At 35.0% G+C, this 26609-nt stretch overlaps 2 protein-coding genes, 1 long non-coding RNA gene and 1 pseudogene across 5 annotated transcripts; 2 read left to right on the top strand and 2 right to left on the bottom strand.

Moving 5' to 3' along the window:
* Positions 1–2875: 2875 nt before the first annotated feature.
* LOC147486915 (syntaxin-112 pseudogene) lies at positions 2876–6168 on the top strand (annotated as a pseudogene).
* Positions 6169–16464: 10296 nt separating this feature from the next.
* Positions 16465–18465, bottom strand: LOC147486916 (factor of DNA methylation 1-like). Its single transcript, XM_086573196.1, has 3 exons — positions 17451–18465; positions 17127–17345; positions 16465–16978 (listed from the first exon to the last, which is right to left on the bottom strand). The coding sequence occupies exons 1-3, from the start codon at positions 18078–18080 to the stop codon at positions 16739–16741; spliced, it is 1089 nt and encodes a 362-aa protein (XP_086429322.1). The 5' UTR covers positions 18081–18465; the 3' UTR covers positions 16465–16738.
* Positions 16975–23181, top strand: LOC147486917 (uncharacterized). The gene is made up of 2 exons (XR_015202497.1): positions 16975–17105; positions 18465–23181. It is a non-coding gene; the product is annotated as an uncharacterized LOC147486917 (long non-coding RNA).
* Positions 20930–24367, bottom strand: LOC147486918 (uncharacterized). Of its 3 annotated transcripts, XM_086573195.1 has the most exons (5): positions 24226–24367; positions 23951–24118; positions 21920–23746; positions 21501–21599; positions 20930–21321 (listed from the first exon to the last, which is right to left on the bottom strand). In XM_086573195.1, the coding sequence occupies exons 3-4, from the start codon at positions 23140–23142 to the stop codon at positions 21569–21571; spliced, it is 1254 nt and encodes a 417-aa protein (XP_086429321.1). In that variant the 5' UTR covers positions 23143–23746; positions 23951–24118; positions 24226–24367; the 3' UTR covers positions 20930–21321; positions 21501–21568. The 3 variants fall into 3 exon arrangements, with proteins under 3 accessions (XP_086429321.1, XP_086429320.1, XP_086429319.1); XM_086573194.1 differs by having other exon boundaries at positions 21501–23743; XM_086573193.1 differs by having other exon boundaries at positions 21501–23746.
* Positions 24368–26609: the final 2242 nt, after the last annotated feature.

Genomic DNA, 26609 nt, shown 5'->3' on the forward strand with positions numbered 1-26609 from the left:
TTTGTGGATGATGGCACATCTTTGTTTGGGATTGGTAATTGGTATTATCTCCTTACAATTATGAAATCAATATTATCAAGCAATTTAAATTTGTATTAGAATTTCAGTTCATTACTAATATATGGAATATGGACATTGGAATCAATGATTCAATATGTCCTAAAATCAAAGATAGTAACAAAATAACAATGTAGGTGGGGTCGACGCCCCTCGTGGGCAATGTCGACTTGACCTTGCTTTGAAGCGAAAGCGGTCGGCTCAAGCGTTTAACCTCTTGAAGAGTTTAATTTTTTTTTGTAAGGTGAATGCACGCACAAGAAAACCAATAATGAAGGTCCTAAACTATATAAAGATGGTGGCGTCGATCTTCGGAGGAACCTAATTGATAAATCCATATACTAAAGTCGTGTAGAGAGACGGACTACCGCTTTTACTTCCTCAAGTCGAAGGCACAAAGCTCACCATGTCATAATCATCACCATGCTAAGAAGATCTATTTACTACTCGCAAAGAAAAAACAGCTATGAATGACTTTGTACAATATCATTAATTAGTGCTAACAAGAATTAATAGAGCAGATAATACAGCCCCTAAACTAATAATAGTGAAAAGTGCAAGCCTAAACGCGTGATGTGAGGACTCGTGGTATATATATAAACCCCCAAATGTCCAAAGATGTTCTACAAATAGTGAAACTTCCCTTAAAATTGATAGCAAAAATGATTGAAATATCATGTAAATCAACCCAAAAGCTTACCTAAAATAATGGGAAAAATGTTAGTTTATCCCATTATTGCAGCATGTTGATTGAAGCTTGCCAATCTTGGAAAGGAGACCTCCGTCACAACAAGCACAAACCGCCAAGGACCAGTACATCCTGTTTCTCTTACACGATGCGACTATTTGTCATGTAATCGCCCTCTAACTCGATTTTTGCCCAAGACTTCTTGAGAATCAAGAGTTTGGGTAAGATCAAGTTTTCCATCCGGGATCTGTATGCCTCATTGCATAAATATTTCGCACCCGTTGGGCGTTACGCCCCAAAGATCTCGGATAAATAGATACTTTACATTCAGAGTCAACAATCTCGGATCTCATGGATACTTTCAATCGGGTTTCACAAGATCGGGGAAAAGAGGTATGGAGTCATAATTCTCATTCTGTATCAAATGCTGATTATTCTCTTTTCAGTTTTTCCTTTTCTTGTATTGACATTAATGCATTTTTGGTAATATAATTTTCAAAATTTTCTGGTCTTGAAGATATCATCCATGATTCCAGAGCGGGAGGGACATGAGCCATGTTTTCAATTTTGAATCTTTCATGTATAGGTACTTTCTAACTTTTACCACTTTCAATCATATGATATTTATTATCGAAGTGAATACCGTGGAGAAATTTCAGCATAGGGTCAAAGTTAAAAGACAAGCTTCCCGCTGCCTCACATGCGGTTTCTATGGCAGCAGAGGGTTCCATTTATCATGCTTGAGACTCCCCATTTTCATGCCTCAAATGCTAATGACTTAGAGGGAGGACCTGGACTTGCATCACTTTCAACCGTTGATTGTCCAACAATTAGGTCGCGCACCTTTGGCCCCACTAACACTTCCTCCGAATTTGTCTCCCAACGGACACTAAAATTTGGATGTTTTGTCTACGACGGAAGTCGGGAACTTTCGTTTGATGCCGAAAAGCGTGGGAAGACAGTAAAGTTCTCGCTTTCTTTTTCACTTCTACACCCCTTCCCCCTCCTTGGTGGCCCGGTCATTATCTTGGATAACATATCAAAACTTTGTTCCCTTTCGTGAGCTTCCATTTTCGTGGCTTGGAATCTCTTAATGTTAATCTTTGGAACCGGCGGCTTTGGTTAGTGAAAATGTCAATTCGTGTTATAATTTCTTTTATCACATTTCTTTGGTTCGAGGGTGCACTTTCGGTGGAAACCCGGCGGAAATAATAGTTTAGTACCGTGCCGAGGGGTAGGAAATAATGCTCATCACTCGTGCATTGATCCAGATACCAAAATGTGCTTCTTTTGTAGGGGATGCTCAATTGGATCATTGTGAATTGAACATGGATGATTATCCGGCGTCAAGATCCGCCCCGCCCCAAGGTAGTAGGGGAAATTCATTCCGCCTCGATCGACTCGGCGATGGTGCGATTCCTGGCATATGTACACCATAGTAGCTAAGGCAACCCCGCCCGGCCTCGCATTGTATTTGAAGTTGAGGATTTCACGCCGATGTAGTCGATGAGAAGCTAAGTTCCGTTTTTAGCTTTAGCGAGCCTGTTTTAGATGTTTTTTTCCCGTTTCTTATTGTTTTTTTTTTAAGTTTCCCTAAAACATCAATTAATTACTTCATCCAAACTTAACCAATCTAAATTTATTTAATTGTTTTTGAATAAAAAAAGAAAACTCCATGTGCTATTCTCTGAGAAATCTAAAAATGCTGGAACTCGATGACATAGAAACACTATTTGGTTTCTTCTTTTGAATATGATCTTACCTTATAATTGCAATATCACTTGCCTCCAATCGATGCCCCACACCTTGCCTTTCTATAAAATTAGCAATTTCATACCTAATTTCTAACTAGGTTCAACTCGACCGTGAACCATTTAAGGAAGTGTGAACCATATTCCATTTCATTCAACTAAAGGTTGTGGAGTGTGGACAATAAAGGTGCGATTCTTGTTGAAAACTCTCCACGGTTCTTCTTGAGAGAAGAAAATAGTTGGCAATGACTTATATTTGTCTAATTCTTTTCGTGCTTTTTTTTTCATGTATATTATCACCGTGATATTGAAATGATGACACCCTTTCGACCGCTTGTATTTCTTCATTGCAGAATTTAGCTCTTCTGCATGAAGTTAGATGAAATGTTGCACTAATGTGTTCTTTGAACAGGTAAGCTATAATCGTGCTAGAACTTTTAGCTTTGTCGCTCGACCGCTCATTAGTCTTTTCTTTTTTTGGTGGTTGTTCTTCATTGCAACTTATGCTAGATATCTTTTATGTTTAAAGTAATGCGTGGAAGTGGTTACCTTGTGATAGTTTCTTCCCATTGATAGATATTGAAGGGTCCCTTTTGTAAGTTTGTTATGTATGTCGATCAATCTTCGAGTCGTTTTAGGTGCTTGGGTTAATGCGTGCTTTTTACTTGAGCCAATTGGTTCTTAAAACTGTAATGGATGGATATAACTATATAAAAACGCATACTTCTTGCAATTTGTCGCTGATTCGTTCATATTTTTTATTTTTTCAATTTGGGTTCTATACTTTGGTCCAATGTCTTGGTAGGATCCTCAGATTCTCGACAATCAAGTTGTACACAAACTTCCCACAACCGGTCTCTCGGAAGGGCCTTGTTATGTTGGGCTTCTTTTAAGCCCAAATTTAATGGTTTTGGCTGCAATGTACATAAAGGTTTGCTTTTAGATTCATAATTATGTTGGTGATATTCTTAGAAGGATTGGTCATCATATAAATTAGTTTTCGAACCCGTCCTACAAACGGGTGTCGTTATATTAAATTATTCTAAAAAATATTAGCAATTATGTAGAGTTATTAGATATGAAAATTATATTAATCACTTATTCAAATTTATTGCACCACTCTCTATAAAAAGAAAGTACCAAACTTTGATAAAACCTATCGACTTTTTTTTTTGTTGTTAGGTTTAATAATAAAAAGTTTGATTGAAGTTTTGTGAAAATGCCCAATATGGTGAAGATGATATTGAAATTACTTGAATAGTAAGACATTCCCAATCATAATAAAAGAATTATGATACACGCTGATATTAAACAAAGTATATTATTTAATGGACTCGAGGTTGATCTAATGGAATTAGCACAAGCACTGTTACTGATTACCAATTGTTCCTTGACTTCATCACATAACAAAGGAAGGACTCCATCATTTTATTTTTTAGCATGCTATATCTTTGGGCAAAAGCAAATATTTTGCATTAAAATGGCAATTGTTTTTTGCTCTATTAGGCGTGATATGCTTTTCTCTAATAATAGTCTTATGCTCTATGTTGGCTCTTACAAACAATCATGTTTTCAAATAATAGAGAATTAGTGAATTACAAACAATCATGTTTTTTGCTCTATTATTTGACACTGCGTGCAGAGCACGTGCATCTTGCTAGTATATATAAAAGCTCGTACACATTCTCTCTCCTCACCATATCGCTCTATTTTGCACCATGAACAATATGATTGGCTCATAAAAAAATAGATGGAATAATAATTAGTGATACCTCCCCAGATTTGTTTAAATCTCCCTAATCTATTCTTAATTTTTTATTGACTCCTCAAAGTAAAAAAAAAACAAAAATAACAATTAAATAAACCTTATACACATTCTACCGAAAACCTATTACCGTACTCAACCCCCATGGTCTTTTTTCTTTCTATCCAGTTTAAAAGAAAACCTCAAATCTAAAATTTTATTTTTTGATTTCCCCCCAATCTAATTCAGTCTAAAGAATATGTAGTTTTTTTTTTAGCATTCTATTCTATTGCAGCAACCAGTCTTGCGCTTTTGGTAGAACCTTACTCAATTCTTTGAAGAAGTCAGTGCTGTAAATATTGAGATGGAAGTGATTTCCACTCTACTTCTTGATCTTCAAGAATTAAACGAAGAGACGAAATCGACACACAGTGCCAAAGTCCTTCGAGGGTTAAAAGATTGAATGGATTCTAATATGGTTACTGTCCTTCGCAAGGGGAAGATCATTAAAGTAAGATTGGAATCTCTTGACCAGTCTAATGTAGTGTTGACCATGTCTTCTTCATGAGCTCTAATAACTCATCAATCTCATCAAGAACTAAAGTCTCATCTTTATGGTCGAAGATTGAGCATAGGAGAGACATACAAGTTGATATTGAGGGGAAAACCATCTACCCAATGGGGATCTGTAGTAGTTCCATTAGCAGAGTTCTCCATGATAAAGATATGGAAAATTGCATAAAGTTTGATAGTTTCAAAGTTCTTTCCAAAGTATCAATGGACTTCATCTCACTTCCATAGTTAGCATATTCTACCTTTCGTTCATCTTTCATGTATCAACTGCCTCCTTTTCAAAAATTGTTGGGTTGACTTGAGGTCTCCATCCAAAGTGAGCTGGAAATGGTTCATTAAAAACTTTGAAGTATTGTTGCCGAAATTATCGCCAGGAGATTTTATTGTGGCGCCAAAGTAACTCAATAGAAGGGTGAAGTTTTCTGCAAGTTTCTGCATTAGATAAATGAGGAAAGGGTTCAATGTATTCTAGGTTCAACTAGAGGAAGAAATAAATTAGCTGGCATTTTGGCCACTTTTGTGCGACTTCATCTATTTTGCTTAATGATAGATGCAGTTATGGAGTTAAAAAATCTCGCGTTCTCTTTCTCGCACTCGTTTATTATTAAATGTGTGTTTTTCAAAGTCCCTAAATTGTTTTGTCGAGTATATAAAGTATAAATCAAAGGGGCGTTCATTGTCGAGAATGTTGCACTCATAAGATTTTGATAATATTCAACGCCAACATCCTAATCAAATTAATTAGACTTATTTGAAGGTTTCAAATGGCGAATGAGCTCAAGTGGGCGGGAGGATTATGGTCTCGCTTTCCTTCCCATCCGTTGAATGTAAGACAGAATATATAGGGGATTACTTAAGTAACAAATTCCAAACCAAGGCATAAACATTTTACAATGAAGAAACAAATTATTACTATAGTGAAGGTAGTCCCGTTTGATAGGACACGGATGTCGGCCACAAATGGTCTAAGAATTAAACTAAGAGACATGATGAATGATTTTCGGGCATTGAGAAACCGGATTGTTACAAAACATAAAGGTCCGAAGAGGAGGTATTATAATGCTTGGTAAAGTAGCAACCGATGAAGAGATTGATAAGTTGGTATCCGTGAATGGACAAGTTAAGGTGTTTTCCGGGGTCATGTAACAAGAAGCAGGTTAAGGAGATTCAAAGGAGTTTAACCGAAGTTGCAACAAGTTTTCCTTGATTTGGCAAAGTCTTTGGTTGATGCACAAGGTAAACAAATGGATGACATTGAACTTAATGTAGCCAATGCTAGAGTGTACATCAATGGTGGTACTAATAGGCTTATTTCTACTAATGCTATGAAGAAGAAAGGAGGGTATTTGGTGTAATCGGATTTGGGCTATTGTGGCTATCCCGGTTTTGATATGCATTATTAAGACCGCTGCTACTTGACCGACCGAGGAACCATTAACTCGTGATCTATGTTAATTGGCGAGTGGCGTTTACGTTGATGGAGGCTTCGGGTTTGCAGTAATTTGCTTTAGGCGAGATGGATGGGGGGCATAGCTTTATTGTTTTTTTGTATATGGACTTAGGTACAGTTCTAACAGAACCAGTTAACTGTTTCAATACTTAGAGATAGCCAAAATAGGCCTTCTTTTGATTTAATATGATTTATTGGGGTACAATACGAGTAGAATTTCCACAATTTTTGTTGATTTAAATATTTTGGGTTTCTGTTGTACTAAACTTTACAGGGTTTAGTTATTATCTCTATGATATCTTTTCAATTCCCTGAATATTTCTCTGAAAAAAGTTTACGTAATCTAGGAATCATTGCAGAACAAAAAATTAGGATATAGGTATGTGGTCCAATTTGGATTTATACCTATTGATCATGTGAAATGGGTTTATAGTTTTCATGTGAAATGGGTTTGACAGTTTTGTAAATTCGAGATTGAATACTTTACAGTCATGATGATTGTTGAATAGACATGTCTTAATCTGTTAGATGACACGTACAATGTGTTCAAATGATATTAGTAGTACCAACTATTTGGCTACTGCCTAAAGTTCGAGTATTTTGAGCTAAAAACATTGTAGTTTCATAGCATTAATTATTTATATTTGAGTGTTTCATTGCATTATAAGTGGGTTTACACACACCAAGCATAGTAGCACTTATACAAGTATGCATTGGTAAGTATACAATATGCATTTTCACCCTTCAGCAACTAGCTCATGTTCAACATTATAGGTGCATCAGAATGCATTATTGGTAACTTTATTGTAGTAATGGTAACTGTAATAATGACCGATAAAATATTCCAAAATACAGTTGACCAAACAAATCTCCAATTCCATTCCATCTTGTTTTAATGCCTCTGTAAAGTTTCCACATAATTATAGTACAAGTATGGGGAAACCTTCCCATAGGAATAATTGATTTGAATATTGAGCAATTGGACTTAATGTTTTGAGTTTCACAATTAGTAATGGGAAAAGGGATTCATGCTCCACTCTTCTTAATTTTTATGGTTCTTTGACTTTCTCAAGCTCTGCTTTACTCACTGTGGGCGAAAAGGTCTGCAGAACCTCGCCGGTTCATCTATGCATCTATGGAAATTCAATCTAATAAAAAGTATGGCTCTCTATCTTCTTCTTAATAGCATCAGTCTGCATTAACTATTAATAATACGTTCTTTATCTGTTCTAATTTAAATACCTTATTTTTTTTAATTATTATTTATCTTTTTTATTCTTTGTTTTCTCAGACTTTTCAGTGTTTTGATTCACTTTTATTCATTGTAGTAGCCAATTTAATTGCAATTAATATTTCTATGTATAAAGCCTCCTCCAAAAAGAGAAGTTTTCCTCTTTAAGTCTAATAACGAGAAAGCTTTTGGAAACCCTATCGAAAGGAGGGGATCAATGCAATAATGAGTGCATATAATGCTTTTGTTTCGATTCCAACTGGAGGTGAAAAACCACTTACTACCAGGTAACACCAATGGTTTAGAACGTATTTATAGAACTTTTACTCCGTAATATGGTTTGTCAGGGGTCAATGCAACAATGCAATATGGTATAATGTGCACATGTACTATTCTTTGTAATTATCCCATCAAGTGGGTGGTTGATTTCTCTAATTAGTGGTGTTGTTTCTGAAGGAGCTTTAGGTTCCTTTAATAACAGTCAGCTCTTTCTAAACTCTTATCCGGATTCTTGGGATAAATACTGCTATATACTTAAGTTACATTGACACAAATACGTGTGTCCGTATTCGACATGGATTTGAAGTGTCTGACATGGCAAAATATAAAAAAACTGAGGTATATTACATACAAAATGTGTTTGTGTGTGTCTGACATGGATTATTTGTGAAATATGGCGTGCCCATGTAACATAGCTATATACATACCAGGTATTTGCAAATATCATTGAAATAAACTAATTAAGTTATAAAGGACCTGACGTAGTTAAGGAAGACATTTGGGGGTTAAACTGAACTCTTAATTGAAGCTTACTGATAAGCTAGATATGGTTATGGGTTGGTCAATTGCTTATTGATGTTAACATGTTTTTTAATCAAAATGCTTATAGGATGTCACATGGTACATCAGGCTTTGTGGAGAATTAACACATACATACATAGTAAAAGCTATCCTATATAGATGTTTCACTATAATCTTAGTTAAATGGCCATCCAAATATTGTTTGGTATATAGATGTTTCACTATAGCTAGCATCTTAGTTAAATGGCCATCAAAACATTGTTTGGTATATAGATGTTTCACTATATATAGCTAGCATCTCAATTAAATGGCCATCCAAACATTGTTTGGGTGAGGTACATAAAAATGGTTTTAGTATTCTTTCCTTATCTTTTTCTTTTTGGTTTAGGCCATATTCCGTATATTTACTTTTGACGGACTTCAAATATAAGTAATGAGAGGAGTTTCTGAATTCTTTGGGAAAATAGATCTTTGAACAATCTTGATTTAATAAAGTATAATACTATTCATATCTAATGCCATTATGTTCTTTAAATTTTTTATATGAAGTAACTAATCGTGTTTTAATATCACTTGCATCATCACTGTTAACCCTCTTCTCAATGTCCTCACGGCTTGCCATGTCCGTTCTGGACCTATTGTGAATCAAAGCATACCATTCACCGATTAAATTCTTTGGTAATGCTGGAAGATTCAATTCACTTCAGGGGGAAACAATGAGAAGTGTGGAGCAAGGTTGCACATTGATTTTGAGAGCAATGAATTCAACAACCACAGCTGAAGAGTGATATATAGGGCTGCCTTTAGATATTTCTTTTTATACTATATTGGCATTTAGTATGTTTGTTTTTCTTTATGAACTATAGTAATTACTATCACAATGCAGCTTATTGCACAAAACTACGTGCACCTTTCAGTTGAAGCATTGTAGTGCAACGTTCAACAAATGTTATTTTCATTATGGCTTCATTCTTATGGATCTATAACTTTCCAACAACTTATTTTTATACCAAAAATTTGGTTATCTGCAAAGTTCAAACATAAAAGAAGAGTTGGTCTTTATATATACTTGAGGCCTTTTAGGCTTTCGGGAGAGGATTTTTTTTTTTATGTAGGATATAGAAAATGTGAATTTCTTTAAATATTAATTTGCATGTCCGTAGGTCAATGAGATTGGAGAACTATATGTCTTTGATACCAATTAAAGTTATTATGTATATAGCTTTTTCATATTTCTTTTTATGATTCCATGTGTATTCCTTTTTGTAGATCTACTAATCGGAGGAAGTAAATTTTCCCTTTGTAGTTAATTGCTTATGTTTTAAGTAATCTGATCTTAACTTTTCAATCTACAGTTGAACTTGAGATTTTTCGCTAAAGGACACTTTGTGCACAGTCAATATGTCAATAAATCACGAGGGAAATGTATTTTTTACCTACATAGGAGGAGGGTCAAAGAGATCAATATTGTACTAGGAACTCAAAGCAGTGGAGATGGGACTCGATATCTGTGTGCAACCAAGCATCAATAAAGTCTTTGTCTGTTCAAACTCTCTTAGGAAAATTTAAATTCGATCTTAAAAGTTCAAGAGGTGAATATTTATTCATGGTTTGATTTTTTTGGCAAGCAACGCAACTAAACCTCAGCTATTCTTCATCGGGTATTCATGTTTTTCATGTCTCCTATAATGTTATGCCTTTCTTTTCCTTCTTCTTCATGACTATTTTTTTTTCTCCACGAGTACTCAATCCATTACTTATAATGTTTTTGTAAAAAATCAATCTTTGCATTGCTAGCTTGAGATGGTTGAACTGTATGCATTCCTGCTTCTTTCGATATGCCATATATATGTGTATATGTTTGTATGTGTAAAATGCCATATATATATATATATATATATATATATATATACTACATTGTTACTGGCTTACTACAATATGTTACTTGAAATTTAATATATATGTAAATGGTTGGGCTGTCTTAGTCTTAGCGGAATGAGTGTATATGAATCTGCACACCAATCTTGATTCATGTAAAGGGTGGTAATAGATAAAGACCAATATATGGACGATGTTATATAACATGTCTATTCTTATATAGAACTTGATTTCTTGATGATAGTATATAGAGATCATCTACTCATCTTATAGATAGATATTTACATAAAAAGTCAAACTTAGAGTGTTGTTTTACTATTAAATTTTCACATTCATAACTTGATCGCTCTAGCTTTTGTATTTTGACACGTGTGACTTGGTGTTATGAATTTGTAGGTTTCATTGTATTGTTGTGGAGATGAAAAAATATTGCAAACTTTCATTTCTATTTGAAAGTGCAGTTCGTGGTTATGGTGGAGACAAACACTAAGGGGGCGTTTGGCAAAAAAGCTATAAAGCTATAAAGGAGAAAACCATTACAATTGGAAACTCTATTTGCGTATAGAGAAGATCGGGGATTGATGAGTTGACGTCTGATTTGCTTTGGCTGTTGGATAGACCTAAGATAGGGGGAACCAAAGTCTATCTAGAAAACAAGAGTCTTGAGTTTCTGAAACTTTACCCAACCTAATTTAAAGGGCAAATTCAACCTCATACTCTTCCATTCTCTTCGTTATTGGCCTGAAGTTTAATTTAAGCTTTTTTCTTTCTGGCTTTGTGGCTTTCTATCCAAATGCCCCCTAAACACAACAATAAACTTGAGTGCATCATGTCAAACATGGTGAGGGTATGTGAGACACAAATCATCGTGTTTTAATATTTTCTCAAGTTTGTTTGAAATCAACATGTGTTTGAGAACTAATGTAAATAATACCATTGTCGGCGACTTAAGTTGCAAAATCTTCAAGCAATCTTACTATCGGTTTGATTTTTTTCCAACATGATATTTCTTCTTACATTTTTCTTTCACACATTCATTTCATTCTTTATTATGTTTATTTTAATTGTGAATATATATTGCAGTTTGATTATAAAAGGGATAAAAGAAATGCTAGCAAGTTTCATTGTATATAAGCGTGTGCATCAATGGCAACCAAATAGTTTGAAAGGAATATTGATACTACGCCACTTGAGAAGCATAGATTGATCATTGGAGTTGTTGTCAGGAAAGAGTGGTCGGGCATGATGTTCAAGGAAATTTAAAAAAATGAAGACTAAGCAATCTTAATCCCTGCTTGAATGGTTTGAAAGGAAGTGTTGGTCGATGAATCCTCTCTCTCTGAGTGAGAAAATCTCTTCGTTTTGATCAAAACTTAAATCATTAAAATATTTTGGAGTTAAAATTTTTGATATATAATAATTCAAAAAAATAAATTATAAAATATTTTAAAAATAAATTATATGGATTGTTTCTTTTTATTCATCTCATTGACCATCGAACTCAAAATCTAATATGCTACTTTAGTATATAGATAGTAGATCACCTCCCTATATATTAAAGCAGCTGAGGTGGACAATTTCTTTCCTATGTGGCAATTTCCCAATACTTGGTTTTGTCACGTGGATCACTTAAATTTCAATTTGAGTGCAAGTGCAATTTTCAGACTGGAAGGCTATTGGTTGTTTCCTATTAAAAGTACAACTCTCTCATATATTTCACTTCTTCTAAAACTTCTATAATCTCTACGTGCGAGTAATATAGTAGAATAAATTAGTAATATTTTTGTTTGTTGTATAGTAAAACGAACTCAAATATATTGAAGCACCACCAAGAAAGAGTTCGTATATGGAATTAGAGAAGAAGACTCCAATGGAAAAGTCTTGGACAGTGATCGCAAAAGAGGTTAGATCACCTGTTTATTCTATTTTCAATTTATAGGACAAAGTTTAAGGTGTGTGATTTTGTTGTGGGGTTTCCACATTGTTAAACAGGGTGTTTAGAGTGCTTCGAGATAGAAAGACTCTTTCTCATCACATTAACAGACCACTATGATAAATGAAACAAAGGGAACTGTCATCACGCCTGACACATAAAGTATGTCATTTTGAACGACAAAAGTGGAGAAGATGAAATATATCTAATCAAATATTTGCCTAAGGGATTAAGAAGGGACATCAACGATATCTATGCTTGGATTTAATCAAGAAGGTGACACGAATTACTATGCTTTGATGTACTCAATGTTTTCATTATAGAATTGTAGAGTATTGGTTTACTTCATAGTTATATGTAGGTTGATGTTTTCAATATAGAATTGTAAAGTATTGGTTTACTTCAGAGTTATATGTAGGTTGAATCATTAATTATTTGTAATTTTAACTAATGTAATCATTATGATTATGTGTATTTTTCATTACAATATTCTATAGTTAAAACTTTTTGGTACATAATAATTCAAAAATTAAAATTTATAGTGTAATATTCCATGACTGCATAATATTAAAATTTGTAGTCTATTTCTCATTTTGGGTCACTTCCTCTAATGACCAATTACTCACAATGTGGTGAAGTTCCTCTCCCCCTCCTGAATTAAAGTATCACTATAATAATTAGAGAATAGAGAGTACCTGAAAAAGCTTACTGAGAAGACTTGGAGGAGTGTCTAAAGAGAACAAAATGGGAAAAATAGAAGTTACCTTTAAAAGCGAGTGACTTCACTTCTTGCTTAAGTCAACTGAAATAGATACTCAAGAGATAAGTTAAAAATATGAATAATTGGCTACACCTGTAGAAATTAGAGAAATAAGTGGTGAAGTAAACACCACGTGTTAAGTAGACTAATAAAGACATTATGTGTTAAGTGGTGGAAAAGTAGACTTTGGACCTCAAGAATCCCAAACGGACCAGGCCTACCTAAACCCTAATAAACCTTATTTCGACGGTTGTTGGGGGCCTTTTATTGGATTGTGCTTAAAGCGTGGGGAACTTGGCTGCCTAGATAGCCTGCCCTAGAGTTGCCTGTCGAAAACCCCATAAAAACGATTTAGCTTTTAGTCCTAATTATAATAGCAAATTTTGTTGGTCTACAATTGTTTGTTTATTAAAATTGATGTTTGACTGAGTTGACTTAGCATTGATTTCGAGTTGACCGTTTTCTAATTAACATCCATTTTTTTAGGACCAAACGAAAATATTGTGATTAACAGTAGGACTAAATATTAAAAACTCCAAGGATAAAATCAACACTTTTAAAATAAAATTATTTTTAAAAGCTACTGAATTTACTTCTTCGCTAAAGTCAACTGAAGATAGATGCTCAAGAGATAGGTTAACCCATTTGCTATCTTAAAAAAATCAGAGCGAGAATACACGTGTGGAAATTAGAGATGCAAGTGGTTAAAGTGACAACACGTGTTAGGTATACTAATGGGCTAAGAATTAAAAAACAAAAAATTAAAAGACACCACGAATTTTGGACTAATTAATTGCTTTAATTTCTTTATCGGGTTTTCTTTCCATATCTTTGTTTAATCGATTTTGATGCATAAGATCTACTAGCTACAAGTAAGATTTCAACAAAATTTTGTCTTGTGCTTAACTTTATTTGACGATATGAGTATTTTGAGGTTAAATACTAAAAAATAAGTATTCTACGGTTGCTTCTCTTTTGTAGGTTTTTGGAATAAGGGAAAAACAAACTTAGATTGAACCCTTAGATTAAAATCAATTGTGGCTTCTCATATATGAAAATCTTATTTTAATATGTCATTTATAAGTATAAGTGGAAGCAAAGAAATATAATTAATTATTTTCTTTAGTGGGTCTAAATGTTGCAGTAATTGGGGTTAGAAGCAACAAATGTTATAAGGAAATGCCAATGGAGCTCCTTCGTGCCAGTCTTCTCCACACTGATGACCAACAACGCAAGTTTTTACCTTTTAATGGATTTTGCTTTCTCTATGTTTGTAGCTTTGTTTAATATCCATAGCAAATTATTGGCATTGAGAACTTTGATCAATTAACTTACTGTATAAGTTTCAATATAATTTGGAAGTCAGAATTTTTATACATAATAATCAAATGAAAAAACATTATATAAAAATGGTCCCCGTTCGTTGAACGGGTCTAAAAATCTAGTGATTAATCAGTACCATACAGCCACACACCAACCTCTTCAACCATACTTTCAGAACTCGCAATCTTCAATGTTATTCCACATATTCATGACTTGCAAACCTTGGTTTTGGATGCCCTATGGACAGCATAAGCCCAGGGCCGGCCCTGTAATGCAGTTCAACTGTTCAACAAACTAGTTCTCAATTTCTCATTACTCAGTTTACTCTAAATACCATCTTGGAGCCAAGAGCTTATATTTTTATGTATAACATTTAAGGAGATGGTTATATGAACTCCACCTTATGGTGACTCCAAAGTTATTCCACTCCTAAAAGTGGACTTACAAGATGAATTGAGGATTGATTTTTGGTATACATCTTATAATGAAGAACGCTCCCGCAAAAATTTAACTCAGTTTACTCCTGATCTTTACTTGGGCCCTGGATTGACCAAGTTCCACCATTTCAATGCTAACAAGTTTGAGTAGGTGTCAATCCTTTTAGTAACCTGCATGCATCGCCTTCAAAGTTCAACATTGTCTTCCCCGCTCCTAATGAAATCACACTAAGTGAAAATTACTAAATTAGGTAATGGATCATATTACAAACCTCTTTAAGGGCATCTCTCATGGAGGGTGTAAAATTACACCTCCACATAGGCTCCACCTAGGTGCCATTAGGATTTTACAACTCCAATTATTATATAGCCCATAAATATCCACTCACAATAAGTGTCCCAATAGAGAAGTGTAAAAAAGTTTAATTTTAAACTCGTAAGATACTTGAAGTGACGTCCCTCTTGAGTTTAAAATTTTCAAATTATGACTTTAGAAATAGATAGGGACGACACTCCAAGTGACGTCCGAGATGGAACATTTCTTTATTACCTACGACATGTGCTCAAGTGTTTACACCCCCATTAGAATGCTATTTATCAACTGAAGAGCAAGCGAGATGGAGCAACCATAATTCTCATATTTAGCCAAAATTAATGAAACTATGGAATGGAAAGAAAACTTTTTTTTGAAACTATGGAATGGAAAGACTTTTTGATTTCGAGGGTCAACCACTGATTTATGAGGAAAGGAAAATGAAAATGGTTGTTTTATTATCTTTTCTTTAATTTTTGAATAACAAACATGAAATGGAAAAGGAAACAGAAAAGAAGAAAAATAAAAACCTTTAATAAACACATTTCATTTCCATTTCCCTTTCCTTTCTTTAGTATTTGCATAACAAACATGGTTTGTTCCATTCATTGGTTTTCTTTTCTTTTCTTCAGTCTACTAAACATACAACACCAAAATTTAGTTTCCATTCTATTCTTTTCTATTTTGTTCCAAAGTGACTATTCTATAGCTTTTCTTTCTGAGTTAACATACGCACCCTTAATCACGGGTCATTTTCAACGACTATAGTCACCTTCACCGTAAATTTTGTTAAGTTGTTCAAACGTATCCAGAGTAATATATCTGTAGACCAGAAAACCACCGTTCATCAGAAATTGCAAAACCCAAGATAAGGTTAAGCACATGGCAATCAAGTTTATGTGTTCTACATGGTATACGAGAGCAAATTGGTTTCTCAGTGGTCATGAGTCACAACTCAACAACATTCAGTTCTTCTGAATAAATCCATGTCTAGTGTCTCACTGCCATTGAAAATTTAGTAGAATAGAAAACCTATCCGCCCGTTGGGTAAGTTAGGATAAAACCTGAGACTCATGGCCAGAATAACCCCAAGGAATCTTACATGGAAATACTCTACAAATTCCTAAAGGTCAAGCTCTTTTCCACAATAGGTACTATTTTCGCCAGCAAGATCTCAATGAGATGACAGTTTTCAGATATTGTTCAACATCTTACATCCTCAAACAACTTAGCTTTTAACATCATCGAAATTTAAAAACGCAACTTGATGCTCTTCAAGTCTTGTCCCGGTTACCATTAAGTGCAAATGTCAGCACAGGCCAGTACTACAATGAAAAGATTAAGCCCTGCCCTTGGTTCGATCGGCTAGGGTATCCGCTGTCATTTTTTTTTTATCAAACTAAGTTAAGGAAAAAAAAAATTGAAGAATCGAGTTTGTTATTCATAAGGCGCTCACCGCGCAATTTGTAGCGCCCTTGTCTAAACCCAAAAAAATAAAAAAAAAACAAAACAAATAGGGAAAAAAACATATAAAATGTGTACGCTGCATTAGGAAAATGAAGTTCAAAGAAATAAACATTTAGATGAGGAAGTCTAGACTCTTCTAAGGGGGAAAAAGATGCTTCCACAACTCTGTTTCTATTTAAATATATTCAGGAGGGGGACGAAAAACCTCATTTCTCATTTAAATGTGGACAGGACCAATGCCCAATACCACTTGGACTGGTGAACTTAGTTTTTATACTTGTCCTTTCTTTATAATAGTATAAGACACAAAACAAATAAATGCCTACCTTGGCTTATAGTCTTCGACGCTTAAAAGCTTTCAAAGATTTCAACTGTTTTAATATATATTGGATGGCTTCTTTCAAACTGGCATTCCTTTCTTCCTTGAAGTTCCAAAGTTCAGGAACTGCATATCTCCCACTTGCATTGTACTCATTTATCTCCAACAAGGCTGTAGCTACAGCATCATACACTTTGTCACCCCATTCTCGCTTCAGGCTTCTTAGTTTTTCATCATTTTCATCTATTATTTCCTGCACCTCTCACTAGCTACATCTCAAAGATCCAATATAATAAAACATACAAAAGGAAGACCTACTCTTATACAATAGGAGAAAAGCAAGGAAGATGAGCATTAGAAGCAAGTTATAGATAAAATTGGTAAGGAGATGTATTACATACATGAAGGTTTTCATTAATAGTTGCAGTTTTGAATGGATACCACTCGGAATTATTTATGTGTTCCTGCCAAAGCGAGCATAACTCCGCAGATTTTACATCCCATTCTCCAGCTGGAAACTTCTGTATGCATGCATTTCGAAAAGGTTTCTCATCTAGCTCCCCTAGTCGCTTGATCCCAATTATTGCTCCACGGCCATGACTCAAAAAGTCCTGGAAACCCTTTATATAAATGAAGAGTTTCGTTTTATGAGTTCTGATAAAGTATTTGAATATTATACATATGAACGTGCCTGCAATCCTAACAAAATTACTAACAAATCTTACTTCGATCAATGATTTGCGCGCTTCGTGCAGTTGTTGGTTACTCTGACACTCTTTGCCTGTAAGAGTTTGGTTCAGGTTAATCAAGTCTTCTATTTCTTCTGCTTTCTCGTTTAGTTCAAGCTCCTGTTGAATCTTGGAAATATTGTTGGTGTTTTCAGATGAACTTACATTTTCCAATGCTCTGTCAGCCTCTACCAATGTAGGACTTTCTTTCTCCGCATTCATGTTTCCAACATTTACTTGAAGTAACAAAGAATCTACAGAAATTTGTGGTGAAATACCAGAGTTCTTTAACTCGAGTGCTGCTCTCCCGTCTGCTTCAGTCAAGCTTGAACACCCAAATCCTGTGGTTATAAGTCCGGAGTTTGTCTTCAGATATTCTTGACACTTGTCAGGCCTGCCTTGGTATATTCCCAATTCCTTGTATGAAATGCCTGAAGAGCAGCAGTCTCTGGTGTTGGTTTCAAATGGCTCACTGTTGTTTATTATTTCTCTGTTTCCATTTTTTTCTGCTTCATGGAGTGTCAATGAACATTGACTGCGACTTCTGTCTGGGTCAGGTGGCATATTTCCATGATATATGGAGTTCCCTGAGTCTAGTACTGCCAGCTCTTGCTCAACCACAAACATTGTAGTCCCTTCTTCATGATATGTTTCTTTGCTTTTATGAGACGACGGAGCATTTCTGGGGAGAGGCAACAGCAAATTATAGCACTGTGTAACTGAAGTTAAGGTTTCCAGGTCGCGAACCCTAATATTCCGTTTAGATCTCTTCGCCTCTTTATTTTGGTTTGGCGAATGATGAGCAATAACTCAGAAGAACTCAGTTTATCAAAAGTGGATTTGCCTACTTCTTTTGTGCTCGAACTAAACAAAAACGAGAATACTAAAAATGAATCTTTATTTCATTGTCTTATTTTTCTGTACATTCACTTTCCTATATATAATACAATGTTCTAAAGCGGTTACATAGTTGTTACAAACTACTGAGGTGTCATTCTTTGATTTGTGCAGACTTTTCTTCACATGCCTTATTACCCCCCTTCAAGCTGAAAGGAGATGGAATAACTGAGAGCTTGGACAGTAACATGTGGAACCTCTGTGTAGACAATCCTTTTTGTAAAGATATCTGCTAATTGGTCCTTTGTACATAAGTATTTGATATCAATAACCTTGTTAATAACAAGTTCCCTAATATAATGATAATTGATTTCTACATGCTTTGTTCTAGCATGAAAAATAGGATTATTTGCAAGAGCTATGGCACTGATATTGTCACAGTGAATAAGAGGAGGTTGAGAGAGAGGTATATGAAGTTCCTTCAGCAGTATACAAATCCAATAGATCTTTGCAGCTGTGTGTGCAAGAGATCTATACTCTGCTTCAGTGCTGGATCTTGCCACTGTGTGTTGTTTCTTGGCAGACCAAGATAACAAATTACACCGCAAATAAACGCATAACCCAGTGATCGATCTTCTATCAACAGGACAACTAGCCCAGTCAGCATCTGTGTAAGCATGAATTGTAAAAGAACCTTTCTTGAACCAGATACCATGCGTAATTGTACCCTTCAAATATTGAATAATTCTCTTCACAGCTGCAAGATGAGGTGTTCTTGGAGAGTGCGTAAACTGACAGACCATGTTAACTGCAAATGAAATATCAGGTCTTGTCCACGTCAAGTACTGCAGAGCTCCTACTAATGATCTGTAAAATGTTGGTTCTTCAAGTATCTCTCCTGTATGAGAATCTAGACTACAACTTGAAGAAACTGGTGTAGGAGCAGGCTTAGCATCAATCATATTTGCCTTTTTCAATAAGTCCAGAGTATACTTTGTCTGACATAGAAGAGACCATTTGCATTTCTTTGCACTTCCAGCCCCAAAAAATAATTCAGTAAGCCCAAATCTTTTAGTGCAAACACTGAACTTAATTGAGTTATAACTTGAAGATAAACAAGACTTGAACTTCCTGTTACTAAGATATCATCCACATAAACCAATATGTAAGTAATAGACTTTGAATCTTTCTTGATAAATAAGGAATGGTCAGCTTCAGATGGGTTAAATCCAATTTGTAAAAGAGCTTGAAAGAGTTCTTCATACCAAGCACGTGGTGCTTGTTTCAGTCCATAGATGGATTTTAACAGCTTGCATACATACTGAGGCTTCATGGGGTCTACAAACCCTGGTGGTTATTTCATAAACACTTGCTCCTTTAGATGACCATGTAGAAAAGCATTGGAGACATCCAACTGCCGTATTTCCCAGTTGAAATGAACAGCAATGGATAAAATAAGTCTGATTGTGGTTGGTTTTGCCACAGGACTGAAGGTCTCCAAATAATCTAGACCATATTGTTGATTAAATCCTTTGGCTACCAATCTAGCTTTATATTTGTCAAGAGTACCATCAGCTTTATATTTCAGTCTGAACACCCATTTATTATCTACTAAGTTTTGAGAGGGTAATGGTGGGACAAGTATCCAAGTGTTGTTTTTGAGTAAGGCATTGAATTCACAAACCATTGCATCTTTCCATTGAGGATCTTTGATAGCTTGTGAATAACAAGTAGGAGTGACAGAAGTAGATGAGACAGTAGTTTGAAGAGCAACTGGTAAAGGATGTTTGATAGTATGTAATGCTTTGGGCTTAAAAATACCATGTTTTGCTCGTGTCTGCATGTGATGCTTGTTCGATGAAGAGGAATTGTTATCAGGGATGTTAGGTGTTTGAACTGAAGCTTTCGGAATAGGAATAGAAGATGATGAAATGATTGGTGCGGACTTTTCTGGGATAGGAGTAGAATCAGAAGTTTGTCGAGGTATGGATGAAGGAAAATTAGAGTTTGAAGAAGATTGAAAAGAAGACAACTTAAATGGAAATTATTTTTCATTAAATAAAACATGTCTAGAAATGAAAACTCTTCCTGAATTAAGATGCAGACATCTATAACCTTTGTGATGAAGAGAATAACCTATGAAAACACATGGTTTGGATCGCAATTCAAGTTTATTGGAGGTATATGGTTTCAACCAAGGGTAGCAACAATAGCCAAAGGTTTTTAAGATTGAATAATCAGGTTGTCTACGAAATAGTTTTTCCCAGGGAGATATAAAGTGAAGAGAAGAAGTTGGAAGTCTGTTTATCAAATAAACTGAAGTTGAAAAGAGATCAACCCAATATTTTGATGGAATGGAAGATTGAGAAATAAGAGTCCTAGACATATCTAAAATATGCCTATGTTTCCTCTCCACCACTCCATTTTGTTCTGGAGTGTGTGGACAACTGAATTGATGTGAAGTCCCAGAAGGATACAAAAAAATTTCAAGTTGATCACTAGTGAACTCACCTCCATTATCAGTTCTAACAACCTTGATTTTATAAGATAAAACATTTTCAATGAATAGTTTAAAGGATTGAAAAACTGAACAGAATTGAGATTTCGACTGTAATGGAAGAAACCAACAATATTTTGAGAAATCATCAACTACAGTTGCAAAATATTTATTTCCACTAACTGAAATAACAGGAGAAGGCCCCCATAGGTCCATATGAAGTAACTGTAAAGGTTCAGTAGATTTACAACTTGACAAAGTTAAAGGAAGTTTAGTCATTTTGCCTATTGCACAATCACTACAAAAAGAATCCTTAGAAAGACTTTGAACATCAATACATTTTGCTTGAATAAGCTTGTGCATTATGGGAGCAGCAGGATGTCCAAGTATGCTGTGCCAAGTGGAATTTGATGCTTTAGTTGAAAAGAAGGCAGTAGATGAAGAAGGATATGCATGAGATTTTGCTGAAAGATGAAGAGGATATAAACCATTCTCAGTTTGTCCTTGGAAAAGCATCCTCCCCGATGCCAAGTCCTTAACAAAAAAGCCATTGGGAGTGAAGATTAGAACACAATTATTGTCTGAAACAAATTTATGTACACTAAGAAGATTGTGTTTAATGTGAGGCACATGCAAAATGTTTTTAAGATGAAAACTATGAGCAGACTTTTCAATAGTAAAGGAAGTAGAACCAGAGTGTAGTATGGGCAAACCTTGTCCATTGCCAACTAAGACTTTGTCAGATCCCTTGTACTCAGAATGAGAAGCTAGATTATTGAGATTAGCAGTGAGATGATTTGAGGCTCCTGTATCTGCATACCAACAAGAATCAGATGGTTGAGAGGTTGAAGCTTGATTCGAATTACTGGAATCATTGTACTAAGAAGCGTAGAACTGAGGTTCATTCTCTTGCATAGATGAACCAGTATCATGAAAACTAGCCAACATAGCAAGTTTGGCAGGAGGAATCCTTCCAACAAAACTATGGTTCATCCGATTGTGACAGTCAATAGCAATATGACCAAATTTATTGCAAATCTGACATTGTGGCCTTGAATTTCCAGAATTGGCAGAGTTATTATAATTCTTTGAGTATCCACTGTTGCTAGACGACCCAGGTCCATTATTGTACCTTGAGTTGTTGTAGTTTGATGTTCCATTATAGCCATTATTTCCTCTGCCATTGTCATTTCCTCTTCCATTGTAAAATCCATTTCCTCTTCCATTTTGTCTACCATATCCTCTATTATAAGAGCCTATGTTAGAACCATAGGATCCTCTATTGGAGACATTAAAAGCAGCAAAGGCTTGATGAATTTGTTCGGCATGAAGAAGACCCTTATTCCTTTGTTCAATAGTCAATTCTTCATTCAGAAGAAGGCTATGTAATTCTTCAGGTTGTACTGGATCATTGATTGATCTTGTGCGAATTGAGGTGGTGAATGAGTTGTAATCAGCAGGTAATCCTCTCAATGTATGATAAATTAGATCAGCATCAGAAACAACAGAACCAGATGCAGCTAAACTATCTGTTATTATCTTAATCTTTTGAAGATATGCAGCCATTGTATTCTGTTCTTTCTTAACTTCTTGTAGTTGAGTCTTTAACTGAATAACATGGGCCACCGAAATTGTACCAAGTCTTTTCTCTAAAGTTAGCCATAATTCTCTTGACGTAGACACACCAATCACATATGGTAAAAGTTCTTCAGGTAGAGTTGCATTAATCCAGATTAAAAGCATTTGATCACGTTTAACCCATGTCACATATTGAGAATTCACCATATTTGAGTAGTTTCCATCACTAGTAATAAGAAATTTAGGCAGACAAAGACCTTCAATAAGTCCCATGAGATCGTGAGTTATAAGAATCGGCAGGAATACTTGCTTCCACATGAGATAGTTATCACGCTTTAGCTTCAAAGGAACCATGTTGGAGATATTCTGAAAATGAAACGAGCTGTGTGTTGGTGGAACTGCCATTGGAGCATTGAAGCTTGTAAAGTTGTAAGGAAATGAATTTGAACGAAAATCTTGATTTCCTTGATGCATTGAATTTTCTTGATAGAAACCTTGATTTTGTATATTGAAAGATTGAAAACCTTGATTCTGTTGTGACCTTGATGAAATAGAATTAATCTGATCTTGATTTTGATGAATTTGATTGAAATTTGTTGAAAATGGAGCAGCAGTATTGATTTGTGCCGGAATTGAAGCAACGACATTAATTTGAGCTGGAATTGAAGTAGCAACATTGATTTGAGGATGAATCTGACTTTGATTATCGATTTCGGTTCCACTAATAGTGGAATTAGGGTTTGCTGAAGGAAGAATTGTTTGATTTGTTCTTGTCATTGTATAGATTTGAGTGATTGATGAATCGAAACTTTGATTTTGTATAAGAAAGAATCGAAGAAAAATGAAGAAGAATTGAAAAAAAAATAAATTGATGGATCTTAGACTTTGATTGGATCGATTGTAACCATAAGGTTTTCTTGCTCCGATACCATAAACAAAAACGAGAATACTAAAAATGAATCTTTATTTCATTGTCTTATTTTTCTGTACATTCACTTCCCTATATATAGTACAATGTTCTAAAGCGGTTACATAGTTGTTACAAACTACTGAGGTGTCACTGCTGAGGTGTCATTCTTTGATTTGTGCAGACTTTTCTTCACATGCCTTATTATTGGTTCTGCAGGATTTTGCCTTCTGATTGTTCTTTTAGGAAACTGTTTCAATGCCATCATTTTCAGGTTTTCCCTCAGTAACATCCTCCTTGTCATCCATGGGCTGGTAGAGGCTGGTTCTTCAGAAGGCAGCGAGAGGTAATCGTCAATCACCTGTGTTAATAGACGATTAAGGTTGAATGCAATGTCTGCTGGTGAATCATCTACCATCACTTCTAACCCATTGGAAAACTGAAGAGTGGTGGTTCCAGAGCTATGTGAACCTGCTGCAAGCAAGTCAGAACAAGTGAAAATTAAATACTGAATATGGGTTCATGACGCCTTAAATTAAGAGACTATCAAATCATCCAGGGATTCTCATTGTGAGCCTTAATTGGTTTGATCCAGTAACTACTGACGTTGAATCTAATATAAGTAATCGGTATCATATCTACTAAAATTGCTCTCCAGGGTGGGTGTTGTTGTTTTACCATGGTTTTGGTGTCCTTGGAAGCCTTCCAAGTCCGTAATCAAAGAATGTTTGCACGATGATCTCCCAGCTTCAACAATAATATCATGCACATCATCTGCTGAGGGTGTATTACTACCACTTGCCACCGCATCAAAAAGCTGGTTGTTCTCCATTCTAATGCGCTTATCTGCAATTACAGATGCCATCACTTTTTCAGTCCAATATTTTTAATTCCTTTTATTAAATGCTACTAACAACTTAAAAGAAAATTATAAAAAGAGTTGAGATAGTAACCTGAGTCTGAGGCAGAAATGGAACTGCGAAGTCGACGACACCCCCAAAAATTTGAAAATTCCATTAATTAGTTGAAGAATGAGTGTTTGGAAGGAGCAATATAATAGTCTTACAAGGCAGCAGTGAACAAAAGTACATAACAGAGAATATAACCACGGTCTGTTTCTACTTGTTTTAGTACAAAATGCTTTGTGATATTTTACTGATATTTTTACTGGGACTGTTGGTATTTACAGGATATGCCAAATATTTTAGCAAACCAAGGTATATCTTTATTTATATATATATATATATATATTATAGCTCTCCCCTCATCAATTGAGGGAGAGTGAGTTTTGAGAGTTTCCACATGTCCATAAGTAATTACGATAAAATAGGGAACCAAAGCTAATTACGACTTACGAAAATACATGCCAAAAACTGTGATAGATGTAAACCCGCCTAAAAAACCCACGATTATTCCCAAAGAAAAAAGAAAAAAAAAAACTCCCCGCGACTAAAATTAAAAATAATAACCCTAGAGATTCTCTTCATAATCATTTATAAAGATGGATCTACTAATGCCGGATCGATCCTCAACCGCTCTTGAACACGGTAAGAGAAACTCTAATGAGTTTTTGTTTTTTTTTTTTTTGTTTATTTTTCCCCATTCGAGAAAAGATCGAAGTTCCACAAAGAAAATGAGTTTTTCATGAGATGTTGTTTGGAGATGGAGGACGAAGGAGCTTGGTCTGAGCAAGAAGACCAGACGCTCATCGAGCATCAATTTAAACAGATCGAAAAAAAAGCCATTGCGCATTGCTCGCTCTTAACTATTTGTCTCGTGATTAAAATTATATAGTTTAATTATTTAGGACGATGAGTACATTTGCTCATTTAGTCTTAATTTAATTTGTTGTTCATATATTGTCTTGGTCAGGGTTACGTCGATGCCATAAAAGTTGTAGGTTGAGATGGATAAATTATTTAAGGCCAGACCTTAAACGCGGAAACTTCGCTGAAGATGAAGAAGACCTAATCATTAAGCTCCATGCACTTTTGGGCAATAGGTGTGACATCTTACAAATTACCAAATCGATCTAAGTTCATATATATGTGACTGAACTTGCTTAGTATATTGATCCCTAATTTACAACACAAGATAGTGTATCATATTATCTGAGATATTATTTATCTTACTGTGGGCTTGGTAATTGTATAAAAATGGGTATGCTTGGTTGGGGGGTATTTTATTAGGATTTTGTTACTGGATTGGGTATTCCAAAACATGTGTTGACGTCCATGTTATGCACTCATATCATGTATGCATCCCCTTATTCTCTTTCTTTTCAAATGATTAGTTGTAGATTTTGTCGTTTGGTCATTACCGCTTTAGTTTTGTTCCAATAAATTGTTAGGGTTTACAAATGAAATAGCGAAAAGCCAATTGAATCAGAAATTATTGAATTAAAAACATGGAATAGCATTATGTATTAGAGTTCAATTTCGACTTGGGGTTTTGTACTTTAAATCCAGAAACAGAAACTTGCTCGAGTACTCGGCCACTGTACCTCTCCAAATCTATATATATATATATATATATATAATAGTAGTCATTTTTCCTCATCTCTGATGGTGTCCACATCAGCAAATTTTAAGTACCCAGGGGTTTTATCACAGCAGATTTCCAGAAGAGTTACAGAGACCCAAAGCCCAAGAAAGAATGGATACTGACTGGGTTACTAAAAATGATGACACTGTTCGTAGCTTGCCTATATACATTGGTGGTTTCTCACTTTTAGCTGTTCTTTTTAACCGCACTGTTTCCGGCATTGCCCCTGTCGCTGACGCCAATAGATAACTAAATCTTTCATTTTAGCTTCATTTCATTGTCTAGATTAGTAATATTGCATTTGATCACATTTGGTAAACCATTTCAAACAATAATGTCATTGTTGTGCAATAGGAATATACTAATAATATTGACATTTGATCGCATAAGTTGGGCTTGCATTGCACCGTCTTTGAGGACTAGCTGACTAGCTATGAGTAAATGGTCAGGTAGTAATAAGTAGCATAAGCATATACTTGAACAATCAAAGACCATGGGCGATTAGTTATAAAAATGTCAATGTCTCTTGCTTACAAAATCTTATAACTACATTATGGCCACATAATCACATGTTAAACCAGATTTCTCATTTTTGTAACACACTTTGTTTATTTCTATGTCTGGCAGTTATCAGTCTAGAGTAGATTTGTTGACACTTGGACTAGCGGTTACTAATGTTCTTACTGGATTAGTGTGGCTTTCTATACAACCAAAATCAATATCTGCAGTGATTATATGTGCCGGATGTACTGTATCTTTCTTCAAGAATTGAGTTTTATAGATGAGTAGATGA

Source organism: Coptis chinensis, chromosome 7 (genome assembly GCF_015680905.1).
Source record: "Coptis chinensis isolate HL-2020 chromosome 7, ASM1568090v1, whole genome shotgun sequence".
NCBI classification, from domain to species: Eukaryota; Viridiplantae; Streptophyta; class Magnoliopsida; order Ranunculales; family Ranunculaceae; genus Coptis; species Coptis chinensis.